Source organism: Ranitomeya imitator, chromosome 5 (assembly GCF_032444005.1).
Source record: "Ranitomeya imitator isolate aRanImi1 chromosome 5, aRanImi1.pri, whole genome shotgun sequence".
Lineage (NCBI taxonomy): Eukaryota > Metazoa > Chordata > Amphibia > Anura > Dendrobatidae > Ranitomeya > Ranitomeya imitator.
Window position 1 is genome coordinate 160,318,943 of NC_091286.1, and position 14,943 is coordinate 160,333,885.

At 47.2% G+C, this 14,943-nt stretch overlaps 1 protein-coding gene across 1 annotated transcript in view; it reads left to right on the top strand.

The window, feature by feature from the left end:
* GALNT2 (polypeptide N-acetylgalactosaminyltransferase 2) overlaps positions 1–14,943 on the top strand; it is a 156,571-nt gene that overhangs the window by 29,659 nt on the left and 111,969 nt on the right. Inside the window, exon 4 of the mRNA XM_069769270.1 lies at positions 8,207–8,305. Coding sequence (XP_069625371.1) covers positions 8,207–8,305 — 99 coding nt within the window. The remainder of the gene's footprint in view (positions 1–8,206; positions 8,306–14,943) is intronic.

Below are 14,943 nucleotides of genomic sequence, written 5' to 3' on the forward strand. Positions count from 1 at the left end.
ACATACTGGCTGATGGCTTTTGGCTCTAACCGTTGTCAGACACACGTCAAATAGATGGCGGTCCGTCCAAAATGAGCAGGTTCGACTGACATTCATCTAATGTGTTTGATCCTCCATCACTGAACTAGCTGGGTGACCCTATTAACTCTTAAGGCATACTGTAGAAGTTGCTAATGAGCTGTAGTTACGTTTCCTTTGGAAGACCGAGGTTTATTAAAAGGAAGTGAGACCAAGGCAGCTCATTAGCGCACACTGATTGGTTGCAGTGCTCACATGGCATAACAATGTCAAGAGAGCCCTGAGAACCCCTGCGCAGATATCGCTGGAGCAATGCCTGGTTTCCCACAGAGGCGAGTAACTGTTATTATTTACAGTGGGGAATATAGGATTTAAGAAGGGCTTGTCTGAGTACTAGACAACCCCTTTAAAGGTAATCCGGCAGTAGGATCAATCCTTCTAAGCCATCTATATGGGCATGCAGGTCAAAGGTCATGATGTAAGCAATCCGATGTCTTATTCCAGAGAAATTCACGTTTTTCTTAATATGTAAATATGTTCCTATGGGCTGGACATAGATCTCTCTGAAAATCTGCCTCCAGAGTTTGTTAAAGTGGGCAATATGCGTTTGAGCTATTTAGATCAGGAGATCAGACTGTCAGTCATATGTCTCACACTGGTGAAGCAGTTTGTTAATTTAAAATTATCTCTGGAGGCAGATTCAACAGCTCATTTACATATTTAAGAAAAACATGGATTACTTTAGTGTAAGACATCATGTTTAGAGATGTGCAGCAGATAAAACAAGGAATTTATCAAAATCACATCAAGCAGCTCAGTAAGTAACGCATCACTGGAATTGGGGTCTCTGCCCCTACATTTTGTAACTGTCAGATGGGGCAAAAACCTGCTTACAGATTCCCTTTTTCTGTGGCTTAAGGCATCCGAATATCTGATCACAAAAACCAAGGTATCATTTTATTCGGCTTCCAATGACCTGTGTGCCCTTATAGGCGGCTTATGGGGATTGATACTGCTGACAGATTCCTTATTAAGTTTGCATCAAAATTCAAACAAACTTTGGAATTGGTGCCATTTTGTTTCCTCATGGATGCATTCATTTCATGTAATGTTTCTGTATAAATATTAATGATGACGTGGTAATTTGAGAACAAAGCGCACGTTTGATAATGCTGCAAAGTTTTTTTTTTTTTAAACTTTAGAATGTAAGTGTTGTGCACATAATGAGCTTATTTGTACAGTAACTGTGGTGATAGATGGGGCCTGAAAACGTCCATCTGCTTGGCATCAGGTAGGTGTAGCTTGGCAATGCCAGACAGCGGTGGCTATTCCTCTTGTTGCATCTTTGCTCTGTTTGCTTTAGTAGCAATTTCTCACCAGGGCTTATCCCTAGCATCCTGCTGCAATTGGAATACTCAGGTTACATCACATTGCCGACATCTCTGGCTCAGGATACTAGTCAATGTATTTTGTTCTGTCTACCACAGTGGTCTAGGGCATTGAAGAGGTTAATGCTTGGTTCCTTGGTGACCTGCATCAGTTTGGTCATCTGTTTCAGAAGGTGAATATTGTCTCTTTGACATAGGTCCTTTTATTTCCTGCCCTGATCATACACGAGGGGTCAGCCAAGGATACGAAGGCTCGTGCTGCTGTCATGGCTCCGTCACGTTGTTCTCTGTATGATATGTGTAGTGGTTCAAGAGTAGTCAAAAATATGAGCCTGGCAAAGATAAAGGGTCTGCAGTTCTATCCCTCGCCCATCCCTAGAAATATCCGAGGGTATGCTGAGGGAGTGCGGGTGTAAAGGAAATCATATCTGCTGTACCACAGATAAAAACGGTTTATGTTGCTAATAAAGCTCCGCAATACCCGATTGTTCTTCCTATTGATTGTCTCTGTTGCTCAAGTGTAAAAGTGACGATCATAACTCACTCACGGTATAAAAGCTTTACAATTTCTGTAATTGGTAAAACATGACCTGTGTGCTACAACAAGAGTTCTGCTCTGTTGTACAAAAAAAACCACTGATTATAATTTGATGCTTGCAGCAAACAAAAACAAAGAGAACCGGGGTCCAGAGAATACAATTCAATATTTAAAGCTAGGTGCTGGAACCCCGTTCTTCTTGAAATGTTTGCTGTATCCTGCAAATATTTAGGCCATGACCAAGCAGAAATGCGGGCGGACCTGCTGCTTTGATCTATATATACTTAAGTGGCTGTGACTGATCACAGGGCGAGAATCTTTCTATTTGCTTTTTTTCCTTTATTTGATGTTATCACCCTGTGTGGCATTCGGCTTTCTTTCATGAACCCTCACACTAAAGCTAAATAAAAAGGAAGCAGATACTATGTAGATAGATTTCATATACTGCGCGTTCGAAGCTACACAGCCTGTTTGTTATTTGTACCCATTTATTGCTTCTAAAAGATTTCAAAATGTTGGGAAATCAACTTTTATTAGATGAGTGTTGACATTGAAGATAAGCAAAGGTAATTCTCTCCATATCTAAATGTGAACGGTGAATTATTACTCACAGTGGATTTGTTATCAGATTTCACAATACAGACTAATTACATTACAGCTCGTAGACCTGATAAGGGTCCTGTGGTAACAGTCATAATTTTTAAAGGGGCTGTCCGGTCAAAACCGGTAAGTGCGCAGTCCCTTTGTGTGACTGCAGACTTATGAATGCCCCAGCGCACGCCCTGTGCACTACATGCCTTCGCCGGTTTCAGACCCGGGACCGGAGGGTATGTGTGAGTTATGCATACTCCTGGCCAGTGGGTGTGGCCACGTGTTGAGCTGCCCGCCAGTGGGTGTGGCCGACTAGAGGGTGTGGCCTCACCCCATACAAATGATTCATAAGTCCGCAGTCACACAGAATAACTGCTGACTTATTGGTTTTGACCGGACAACCCCTTTTAAGGTTGAAGGAATACACAAGTCTGGCAAGTTCAACTTATAACCTGGCCTGTTGATCCAGAGGAAGTCAAAAACCCCATGAGACAGATGCCAGTAGCCCCCATAGTAAAGGGAACCAGTCACGTCGTTTTTAGCTATTAAACTGTCCCTAGTGTGTTCCCAGATCTATCATCTGATATGAAGCTGGGGTTGTACACCCAGTCAGTGTGCAAATCGGGAGCGGATAGGCAGTGCGCACGAGTGGGATTTCCTTGGCTGTTGCCATGACATCGGGCCAGTCATGGCAATCATTCACAGTAATGTGGGCGGGCCTAATTTGAGCAGGACGCTGACTGATCTGTGACTGAAACAATAAAAAGCGCCACCCCTGTGACTGAAACAAATGATATTTCAAAAACCTGACCGGCACATCCAAACATAGACTAAGTGTGAACAGGTGCTGAACCTAGAGTTGCCAACTCATATATAGTTAAGTGAATAAGGCAGCACACTGCAGCGCTAAAACATGTAAACTTGAAAACACGAAAATTGAACTGCATTACTGCACTATAAATATGAAAAATGAGAGCTTTTAGTGCATAAAAATGGCCAATTTTATGTGTACCTGGTAGCCCCTTTACGGCATCTCTCTTATACCAGGTCCTACACTTGCCTTACCTCGCTGAGAATAAACATCTCCATCTGAATGGGTACATGTGAAACCTCTTCTTAGACTAAAATTCTCTCTCTCTCTGTGGAGGGGTATTGGACCTGCTGTAATTAAAACACCTGAAGCTAGGAGGCGGAGTGCACGATCAGAAGGCTAAAGAATACATTTCCGCCTCCTAGCTTCAGGTGTTTTAATTACAGCAGGTCCAATACCCCTCCACAGAGAGAGAGAATTTTAGTCTAGGAAGAGGTTTCACATGTACCCATTCAGATGGAGACGTTTATTCTCAGCGAGGTAAGGCAAGCGTAGGACCTGGTATAAGAGAGATGCCGTAAAGAGGCTACCAGGTACACATAAAATTGGCCATTTTTATGCGCTAAAAGCTCTAATTTTTCATATTTCTAGTGCAGTAATGCAGTTCAAATTTCGTGTTTTCAAGTTTACATGTTTTAGTGCTGCAGTGTGCTGCCTTATTTACTTAACCATGAAACAAAAGGTATGTGACGCAATCCCCTAATGATTAACGGTTTTTCAAAGTTTTTTAAACTGTCATCAGTTTTGGCCGATATAACATACGGCCGTCACCTTTCAGGGCTTATCTACAGTATTCTATAATGCTGTATGTAAGCCCCCAGCCCGACCTGGAAGAACTGAAAAATAAGTTTTATTATAGTCGTCTGCAGGGTGGTCCGAGGGGTGTCGTGGTCCGGCGCCTCCCATCTTATGATTGCTGCCATCCTGCTTGCTTCATGGCTCCCCGGCACCGCACTCCGGCACTGGCGCACTTATCTTCCCTGTTAAGGGCAGAGGAAAGTACTGCAGTGCGCAGGCGCCGGGAAAGGTCAGAGAGGCCGTGAACAGGTTCACTTGAAACATCATACCGGGAGCTTTTTTTGAGAGAACCATTTTAGTGCTACACAATGCATGACTAGCACCACACTGGGACCAGTTTTCTGCCATTTTCTTCCCGACCCCACATACAGTGATCAGACGAGTTCCCTGAATCAGTGCCCATCACAAACTCTAGTACTAGTAACCTGTGATATATTTTTCCAGAAAGGCAATCGGGTCCTCCTTGTACTTTCTGTAGGGAAGAGGACGTGGCACAAAGTTCCATAATGTCACTGCTCTTACAGTAGAGAATCCCCATCTGTGATTCTGATTAAACCTTCTCTCTAGACATAGAGGAGCATAGGCCTAGGTGTATGAAGGCCATTAGAGAGATCTCTGTGCTGTCCCTCATGTTTGTACATTGTAATTAGATCGCCCCTAAGCCTTTGTTTTCCCAAACTGACTAACCCCAAGTTTGATGACCTGTCTTAAGGTACCTTCACACATAACGATTTCGTTAACGATATTGTTGCTTTTTGTGACGTAGCAACGATATCGTTAACGAAATCGTTATGCGTGACAGCGACCAACGATCAGGCCCCTGCTGGGAGATCGTTGGTCGCTGGGAATGATCAGGACCTTTTTTTTTGGTCGCTGATCACCCGCTGTCATTGCTGGATCGGCGTGTGTGACGCCGATCCAGCGATGTGTTCACTGGTAACCAGGGTAAATATCGGGTTACTAAGCGCAGGGCCGCGCTTAGTAACCCGATGTTTACCCTGGTTACCATTGTAAAAAAAAAAAACCAGTATATACTTACATTCCGGTGTCTGTCACGTCCCCCGGTGTCAGCTTCCCGCACTGACTGTGTCAACGCCGGCCGGCCGTAAAGCAGAGCACAGCGGTGACATCACCGCTGTGCTCTGCTTTACGGGCGGCCGGCGCTGACACAGTGCAGGGAAGCTGACGCCGGGGGACAGACACCGGAATGTAAGTATGTACTGTTTTTTTTTTTTTTTTTTTACTTTTACAATGGTAACCAGGGTAAACATCGGCCCTGCGCTTAGTAACCCGATGTTTACCCTGGTTACCCGGGGACTTCGGTATCAGTGGTCGCTGGAGAGCTGTCTGTGTGACAGCTCTCCAGCGACCACACGACGACCTAAACAGCGACGCTGCAGCGATCGGCATCGTTGTCTATATCGCTGCAGCGTCGCTAAATGTGACAGTACCTTAAGTATTGCAGTCCACCCATTCCCTTAGTTTGCGAATCTGTGTCAGAATGGCTGTTTAATCCATTCTAAATTTACCTCCGTCTTTGGCAATTGAGCCTGAAGACAGCTCAACAGTGTCCCTCCTGCTGCTGAGATCTTACACTGCTTGGTACAAGCTGTAGCCGTCCGCCAGGCTGGGTGGGCAGAGACTGAATACACTTTAGGTACCTTCACACTCAGCGACGCTGCAGCGATACTGACAACGATGTCGATCGCTGCAGCGTCGCTGCTTGGTCGCTGGAGAGCTGTCACACAGACAGCTTTCCAGCGACCAACGATCCCGAAGTTCCCCGGTAACCAGGGTAAACATCGGGTTACTAAGCGCAGGGCCGTACTTAGTAACCCGATGTTTACCATGGTTACCAGCGTAAACGTTAAAAAAACAAACACTACATACTTACCTTCAGCTGTCTGTCCTCCGGCGCTCTGCTTTCCTCTGCACTGTCAGCGCCGGTCAGCCGGAAAGCAGAGCGGTGACGTCACCGCTCTGCTTTCCGGCTGGCCGGCGCTGACACAAGATGCAGGAGGAGTGCAGAGAAGCTGAGCGCCGGGGACACACAGCTGAAGGTAAGTATGTACTGTTTGTTTTTTTAACGTTTACGCTGGTAACCAGGGTAAACATCGGGTTACTAAGCGCGGCCCTGCGCTTAGTAACCCGATGTTTACCCTGGTTACCAGTGAAGACATCGCTGGATCGGTGTCACACACGCCGATCCAGCAATGTCAGCGGGAGATCCAGCGACAAAATAAAGTTCTGGACTTTCCTCAGCGACCAACGATCTCCCAGCAGGGGCCTTTATCGTTGGTCGCTGTCACACATAACGATTTCCTTAACGATATCGTTGCTACGTCACAAAAAGCAACTATATCGTTAACGATATCGTTATGTGTGAAGGTACCTTTAGAATTAAATGGCTGATAAATCCATCTCTGAACTCAGAAAATGCTTATCCCTCCCCGACAGGGTTAGTGTTTTGGCCTTTTGTCCTTTATTCACCTTCTGGCAAGAGCCATAGCTTTTTTCCTCTCCAATAAACAGACATTGAGGGCATATTTTTGCAGACTGATTTGTGGTTTTGAATACCATCTTTCTTTTTTATCCATATAATGTAATGAAAACAAGACAAAAATGTCAAGTGAGGTGAAATGGTGGAAAAAACTTAATTCACCATTGCTTTTTAGGTTTTGTCTTCATGACGTTCATTGTGCGGCAATATGACTCTCATGGTCAGTACCATTATGGTGTTGCCAACCTTGTATATTTTTTATGTTTTAGCTGTTAAAATAAAAAATAAAAAAAAATGTCGCCATATTTTGAACCCATCAATTAACATTTCAATTTTTTTCCGCCTATGGACTGGTCTTTGTTTTCATAGATTGGACTTTTCCCACATTATTTTTCTATTTTTGTATTTTTGAATTGAGAAAAGTGAGGTGATCAAAATTGTTTTTAATTTTTTCTGTTTCTTTAGTTTCTCTTGAGGACTTGACTGCACTCTCTTGTACTACATGAAATACCGTAATTCAGTATTGCAGTATGAAGTGCAATTTTGGCCGATGTTGGGCTAAAGAAAACCTTGTCCAAGGAACTTGATGTGGACAAAATAACATGCGCAGTAATATTTACCCATTGGCACCCCTTGGATCCAGTGCTTCGTCATCTGTGCAGGAGCAGGAAGTAGAAGCTTCACCTTTATAACCGCCACCAGATCTCTGCGGCCTGCGATTGGCTGCTTGGTTAGGTGACTTTAGGCACCACATTATTGGATGCCAAACCCATCAGTACTAGGTGACAGGTGCCCCAGATCACTCAGTTTAAAGGGAATCTGCCAGCACGTAATCTGACAGCAGCATGATTTGGGGACAGAGACCCTGATTCTAGCGGTGTATCACTTAGTTTACTGGGTGCAGCAGTTGTGATAGTCACAGTTTTCTCTGCTGCTGATCTAGCAGAGCTCAGTTGTGGGGCTGTATATAACCTCACAACACCGCATCTTTCTGTGTACATTGTGTAGTGACAGGTGGCTGCTAATTCGTTCTCAGACATGGTATGACTAGTATGCAGGAGATCAGTTGTCCTGTAGTGATAATCTCTTGCTGATAAATCACAGATTGTTTTGAAACAGCAAAACAGAGCTTGGTAAATGTCACTGTAATTGGCAATTACATTAGCAATTAAATGATTCACAGCAGTGATTGGAGCTCGTTGCTTTTATTGGCTGTATAACATGGCCATCATATGCCACGTCTGGAGTTTTCTCTCTGCTGGATATATGCACTCCTGACATCTGTAGCACATATAAGGCAGTTCTTTGAAAAGGGTTAATATCAGGATTATATATATTTTGAAAGTAAATATACCAGCTTCATAAGTTCTAAGATGTATATTTAACAATCCACACAGTTTGTATTATGAAACCTTGTGACTGATACTATTTAATGACATTTTCTTCATCTGCCTTTGAGAAGCTATGTAACTGGAATAATGCATTGTTTTTTTCACTGTAAGATGTCGTAGGAAACATTGGAAGACTGAACTTCCATCAACCAGCGTTGTCATAACGTTTCATAATGAGGCCCGGTCTGCGTTACTCCGCACAGTAATCAGGTCAGTGTGTTCACATAAGCATATGCATAAGTTTGACAACTTGGGAGATCACTTTGCTCTTGAGATCTCCACCTTTTGGATTAAAGTTTTGGTGCGCAAAGGATTTAAAAGCCAACACCATGGATTCGATTTATGGCAACAACCCACGCTCCTCACACGCAAAAGTAGTAACAGTCTGACCGCTAACTAAAAAATGTACAGAACGCTAGCCTTCTCATCTAAGCAAAACACCATGACATTCCATATCAGTGCTTAGGCTTTGGCATATCCATGTAAAGAGCTGTCTCAAGGGTCTGAAAATTGAGCCCATTTTACAGCCCGTATCCTGTGTCCTGTATAGAGTTAAAAGGGATGTGTTGTTGTGAAGATCTGAGGTTGTGGGTTGTAATAATCACCTAGGCAGGTTAGCGGAGCAGCTATTTTTTATTCCATACGACCATGGTCATACAGCAGTCCCAGCATAGATGGCCAATGGCCACAATGTAATGCCCCCCAGTCCTCAAGATCCCAACTTAGGGGGTGGTATTTCCACTGCCCCCTATACCAGGTGTGAAGGAAACTGGTTTCTCCCACGTCACCAATCCATCACCAATAAGAGGCCATCATTATGCCCCATATCCAAGATGGCGGCTGCTCCCTCATCACACCAGGCGATACCCACTGTCAACTTTTGGTTGACCCATAGCTTTTGTATCTCCCGCAAGTATAGTCTGTAGTCACAATCCTTGGCTCCTCCAGAAGACTGATTCCACAACCGTTGCACATGTACGAGGGGCGATCCAAAAGTAATGATAATCAATACTAAACACAATGAATATAGTCAAAAAATAAATTTATTTTTCTACATAGTCTCCTAACAAGTCTATACATTTAGTCCATCTCTTTTCTAAACTTAGAATTCCCTTCGAAAAAAATTCTTGATCTTGACCCTCAAAAAAATCCCCAACAGCGGTTATCACGTCACTATTGTCGTCAAATTTCTTGCCCCGGAGGTGTTCCTTGAGCCGAGGAAAGAGAAAGAAGTCACTGGGGGCTAGATCTTGTGAATAGGGGGGGTGGTCCACCAGTTCAAAGCCCGCTTCTTGAATGGTAGCCATGGCAACAGCAGCTTTGTGAGCCGGCGCGTTATCTTGGTGGAACAACACTCCAGCCCGCAGTTTGCCGCGCCTTTTCTCCTTGATGGCCTCCCACAATCTTCTTATTTGTTCTGCGTAGTAGGAGCCCGTAATAGTGGCTCCCTTCTCCAAATAGTCCACCATAATAACTCCTTCATCGTCCCAAAAAACGGACGCCATAACCTTCCCTGCTGAGCTTGACACTTTGAATTTCTTCGGCGTCAGTTCGTCGGCTCGTTTCCACGTCATCGATTGTTGTTTAGTTTCGGGATCAAAGTGGTGGATCCAGGTCTCGTCCATGGTCAAAAAACGTGACAAAAAATTTTCCTTGTCTGCTTGGAACTTTTCGAGATTTGCTATTGAAATGTCAACTCGTTTCTTCTTTTGTTCGTCGGTTAACATTTTTGGCACCCAACGCGCGGAGACCTTTCTCATATGCAATTCTTTTGCAAGGATTCTTTGAATACTGCCATATGAGATCCCTGGGACCTCAGCTACATGCCTGATAGTCACTCTTCAATCTGCCAATACAACTTCTTCAACTTTTTTCACGTTTTCTTCATTGAGGGACGTGGATGAGCGTCCTTCACGATGTTCATTTTCCGTCGATGTTCTTCCAAGCTTAAATTCCTTGGCCCAGCGTGCAACTGTGGAATATGGGGGAGAAGAGTCCCCCAATGTTTCCACCAAGTCGCTGTGTATGTCTTTGGTAGTCATTTTTTTCAAGCAAAGGTATTTGATGACAGCTCTGAGCTCGTTTTTTTCCATTTTGATGTTCACTCCTCGGCAGTTCATATTCAAATGAATGTAGCTCCCGGGAATCGTGGTCTATTTAAGTAATTTTTTTTTCCTGGACTAGTGGTACCCAAGAGAGAAGAAAACATTTTATTTTAATTTCTGTGTGCAATAGAAATAACCGATTATCATTACTTTTGGATCGCCCCTCGTATCTAGCGCCATCTGGCAACAATAGTCCTTAGAATAGTTCCTCAAATCCAAACAGAACCCATGACTGTAGAACGTGTAACCAGTTAAAGACGGCAACCTATCTCCAATCCCCATAGGCCGTCTATACATGGGCACCAGGACCTCCGCAACAGATCCTCGCTCTTCAATGTCACTGCATCAATTAATCATACTTATGCTCCTTCTCCTGCAATCAGCCCCCTGGATGGGCAGAAGTTTTCACACATCCCCCTTCTAATTAAATAGATAAACGTGTGCACAGCTTGTGGAGTGTGGTGCCCAGGTAGGTTCCAACACCTTAGTAATATGAAATGAAACCTGGCACTCAACTTGTACGTGAAAGCGGTTTTATTTACCAGCAACAAAAAAGTTTCGGTCGTTAATCTGACCTTCATCAGTTACGTATAGATAGTGTTGTTTATAGTGAGTGTACGCTCCTGTGAGCGAAGGGCTATGTTTTCCCTGTTATGAGAAGAGACCGGGCATGTGACCGGTAACCGCTGGATTGTGATGTGACGAGACACGGTGTCCACCACTGATGAAGGTCAGATTAACGAACGAAACGTTTTTTTGTTGCTGGTAAATAAAACCGCTTTCACGTACAAGTTGAGTGCCTAGTTTCATTTCACATCCCCCCCCTCTAAACCTTTGCAAAAGAATGTTCCAGAAGGCCAGTCTCCAGCTTGTCTGCAGGGTTATGTATTAGGGATGCCCGCTGCTGAGGAACAAAGACACAGGTGCCCCTAGCAGGTGCAGGACAGAAATGCTAATGTAGGGTTTATGTACACATGAGATCCAGCCTGCATGTCTTCCTCTGGAAACATTGATTTGTGTACCTTAAACTGACGAGCAATTAAATCTCCAATAAAACACAACAATAAAGGTACCTTCACACATAACGATTTCGTTAACGATATCGTTGCTTTTTGTGACGTAGCAACGATATCGTTAACGAAATCGTTATGTGTGACAGCGACCAACGATCAGGCCCCTGCTGGGAGATCGTTGGTCGCTGGGAATGATCAGGACCTTTTTTTTTGGTCGCTGATCACCCGCTGTCATCGCTGAATCGGCATGTGTGACGCCGATCCAGCGATGTGTTCACTGGTAACCAGGGTGTGATGAGGGAACAGCCGCCATCTTGGAACAGGCATGCTATCAGATTGGCGTGACTCCAATTTGTCTCCTGGACACAGGAGTTCTCCTGGCCCCCCACCTTTGCTAATGAATAGAGTTCCTATTAGTATGCTAACGGGCTGAGCTCAGTGTAAACTGTAGACGGTATTTTAAAAGCTCACTGAGGAAACCACGCCAGCAGGGGGCTTGGAAATGCTTGGGGACTTAATTAAAACACGCATGCCAAGTGGCCACTGGATACACATCTATTATGGCAGCCCAGCCGAACCGTCCCCAACATGGAATTGTGAATTATGGACGCATCGTCCGAGGTACAGGCTCATAAAAAATATTCTCCTTACCCTAAAGAAATTGTGCATCCAACAGTGTGACTCCCGTGACGGTGGAAGGTCTGAAACCCGAGATATAGGGATCAGCCTCCCACAGGGACCGAATGGGTCCAGGTTTGATCCCAGTACGACCGGCAGAACAAACCACAGGCGCTGGTACTGCCCGTGTGCTGATCCGATCATCCTGAGAGAAGTTATCCCATTTATTAGATATTGGAATAAATCTTGCAGGGAGACAGAGGGGGTGGAGATTGCTAAGCCCACCCAGCTGCAGGCAGGGGGGCTCAGTCAGGCATAAGAAGACGCTGAGGTCACTGGGAGGGACTCACTCCACAGAAGAAGATGATGATGATGACATCTTAAGGAACAGGGTATGCCAGCCAGAGGGGAGCAAGCACATGCTTTCTGGGGGCTGCCCGGCAACTAAGTTTTTGGACCTGCGGAATGCTATGCCCCCCGGCTTCCACAAGCGACCTTCGACCTGGTAAATTGACCTCCAGCTTTATACCTTTAAGCCTTGTATTATTGTTGTTATATTGTACTCTGACTGTAACTCTTGATATATTGTGATTGTATATTTCTTGTAATTATCTAGTGCGCCCTTAAGGCAATTAAATCATAAATTAATTTTGGGCTGATCCTTTTACTCTGATTGCGAATCTTAGAATACCCAGGGTGGGTAACAGGGCAGTCTCCCCGGCGGCCATTTGCTCTAGGTGCAGTCCCTTTACTGGCCTGAGAGACAAAGGGGGCGCCGGAGAGCTGTGCCTGTGTAGTGACGTCACGGATTGGTGACGTGGGAGGAAGGGGTAATCCTTCACAGTGGTGGCAGCGTACGTGGGATCAGAGTAATAGTGTGCGTGGGACCCCTACTCCCAGACACTAAAGACTACCAGTGGTAACTTTCACTGCTGGGGTCTTAAGGTCAGCCCAGCACTAGACGGTCAGAGTGTAGATATAATAAGTTGTGTGCAAGGTCAGGGGTACAGCTGTGTCAGTAACCAGAGGTTCCAAAGATGGCGGAGGGCACCAGGAGTGCAGTGAGGGCGCAGGCCAGTGCTATGGCCTATGAGGAGGTGGTGGTGGACGGTACTGTTCCAGGCGAGGGGGAGCTCAGCCCAGACTCCCCAAGGAGCCAGCCACCCGTGCTTAGCCCGGCAAGGGACTACCCACCACCTACCCGCCCCAGCCTGTCCACATCAGCGGCCCTTGTTGCAGCGGCAGTAGCACGTCTCGAGGCGGGTAATGAAGACGCCTATATGAGACTCATGGCAGCTGCAGAGAAAGCAGCGGAGGCCGAGCGTGCAGAACGCCGTGAGGCAGCGGAGCGGGCAGAGAGAGCTGCTGAGCGGGCAGCGGAGCAAGCAGCGGCAGAGAGAGCAGCGGAGCGCCAGCACCGACTGGAGATGGCTCAACGCGGGCTCCCGCTGGACGCCCCAGCACCGCCAGAGTCCAGGGTTTCCAAAGTCCGGGCCGAGGACTTCCCTCTGCTTGAGAAGGATGGAGACCTGGATTCCTTCTTGCTGGCCTTTGAAAGGACCTGCCTTCAACACCATCTGGCCCCGGATCAGTGGGCAAGATACCTGACCCCCCGTTTGAGGGGTAAGTCCCTGGAAGTTTTGGGGGACTTACCTGCCGGGGCGGAGCAGGACTACAGCAGCATCAAGCGGGCCCTGATCCAGCACTACAACCTCACCCCAGAGTCTTACCGCAAGAAGTTCCGGAGCCTGCAGCGGGGCCCAAAGGACACCTGGACCGACCACATGCGGGCGTTGCTGAGAGCTGCAGAGCACTGGACCTCGGGTCTAGCGCTCACCACCCGCCAGGAGGTCCAGGAACTGTTCGTCATGGAGCAGTTCTTGTGGAACTGCCCAGAGGACCTCCAGCAGTTCCTCCGTGACCGGAAACCGAACGGGGCTTCTGCTACAGCCGCCCTGGCAGATGAGTATGCCAATAACAGGGCGCCTGAGCCGAAGAAGCCTGCCAGCAGCACCTGGAGAGGGGGTAAGCCCAATCCTGCCCCTGTTTCCCCAGCCCCCAGAGTGCAAGGGGTGTACCCCCCTGCTGCCCTCTCCAGGCCAGGCGCAGAACCCAGACGTTGTCATCACTGCAACCAGCTGGGGCACTTCAAGACAGCATGTCCCCAGCGTCTTAAGGCCCCATCCATGTCCCCGAAACCGTCCACTGTTTTATGTGTGGGAGGGGGTGGTGGGAGGTCCCTGGACAATTACCAACCCGTCACTATCGGCCGCTCAGCGGTCATGGGACTGCGGGACACAGGCGCTGAACGAACCCTAGTACGTCCTGAGGTGGTGTCCCCTCAAGACTTGGTACCGGGGAAAACCCTTTCCGTCTCCGGAATTGGAGGCGTGGAACCGGCGCTGCCTGTCGCAAAGGTGTTTTTGGACTGGGGCGCCGGGATGGGAATGCGGGAGGTGGGAGTAACGTCGAATATTCCTGCTAATGTATTACTTGGGACCGATTTGGGGCGGCTAGTGTCTCAGTATGTGGCCACTGAACCCCCAAGTTCGGCTCCCCAAGAATGTCATGTCTCTACTGTGAATGTTGATGTGTTGAATGTGCCTCCAACAGTGGGGGAGGGAGTGAAACCTGAGGGTACTCCATGCACTGACACCACACACACGGGGCTCACGGGGAGGACAGGTGAGGAGACTGTAGGGGAGAGCTCAGAGGTGGAGGGAGGGGCTGCTATGGGCAGTGTAGGGCCCCTAGGTGAATCCAGCCTGCTGAGTCTAGGGCCCCTGCAGGAAGAGGAACAGGCCATGGGGAGAGGAGGCGTCCCGGGAGAGGAGCCACCAGGTAAGACCCCAGGGCGGGAGTTCCCCACACCCGGGATGTCAGGAGGGCCGGGAAGTCTGCCTGACCCGGCGACTTGGTCAGGAGCCGGGGGGAAGCAGGCGCTACCCATGGACACAGTGGTCGTGGCCGCTGTCACCAGGAATGGGAGCGCCGGAGTCCAAGGAGCCTTGCAGAGGTCCGACGGCTTCCCCCTCTCTGACCAAGTGGCTGCCGAGTCAGACAGCGGCCAGGAGACAGATCCCGGGGAGCTGACGGTGGATGTGGCGGTGTT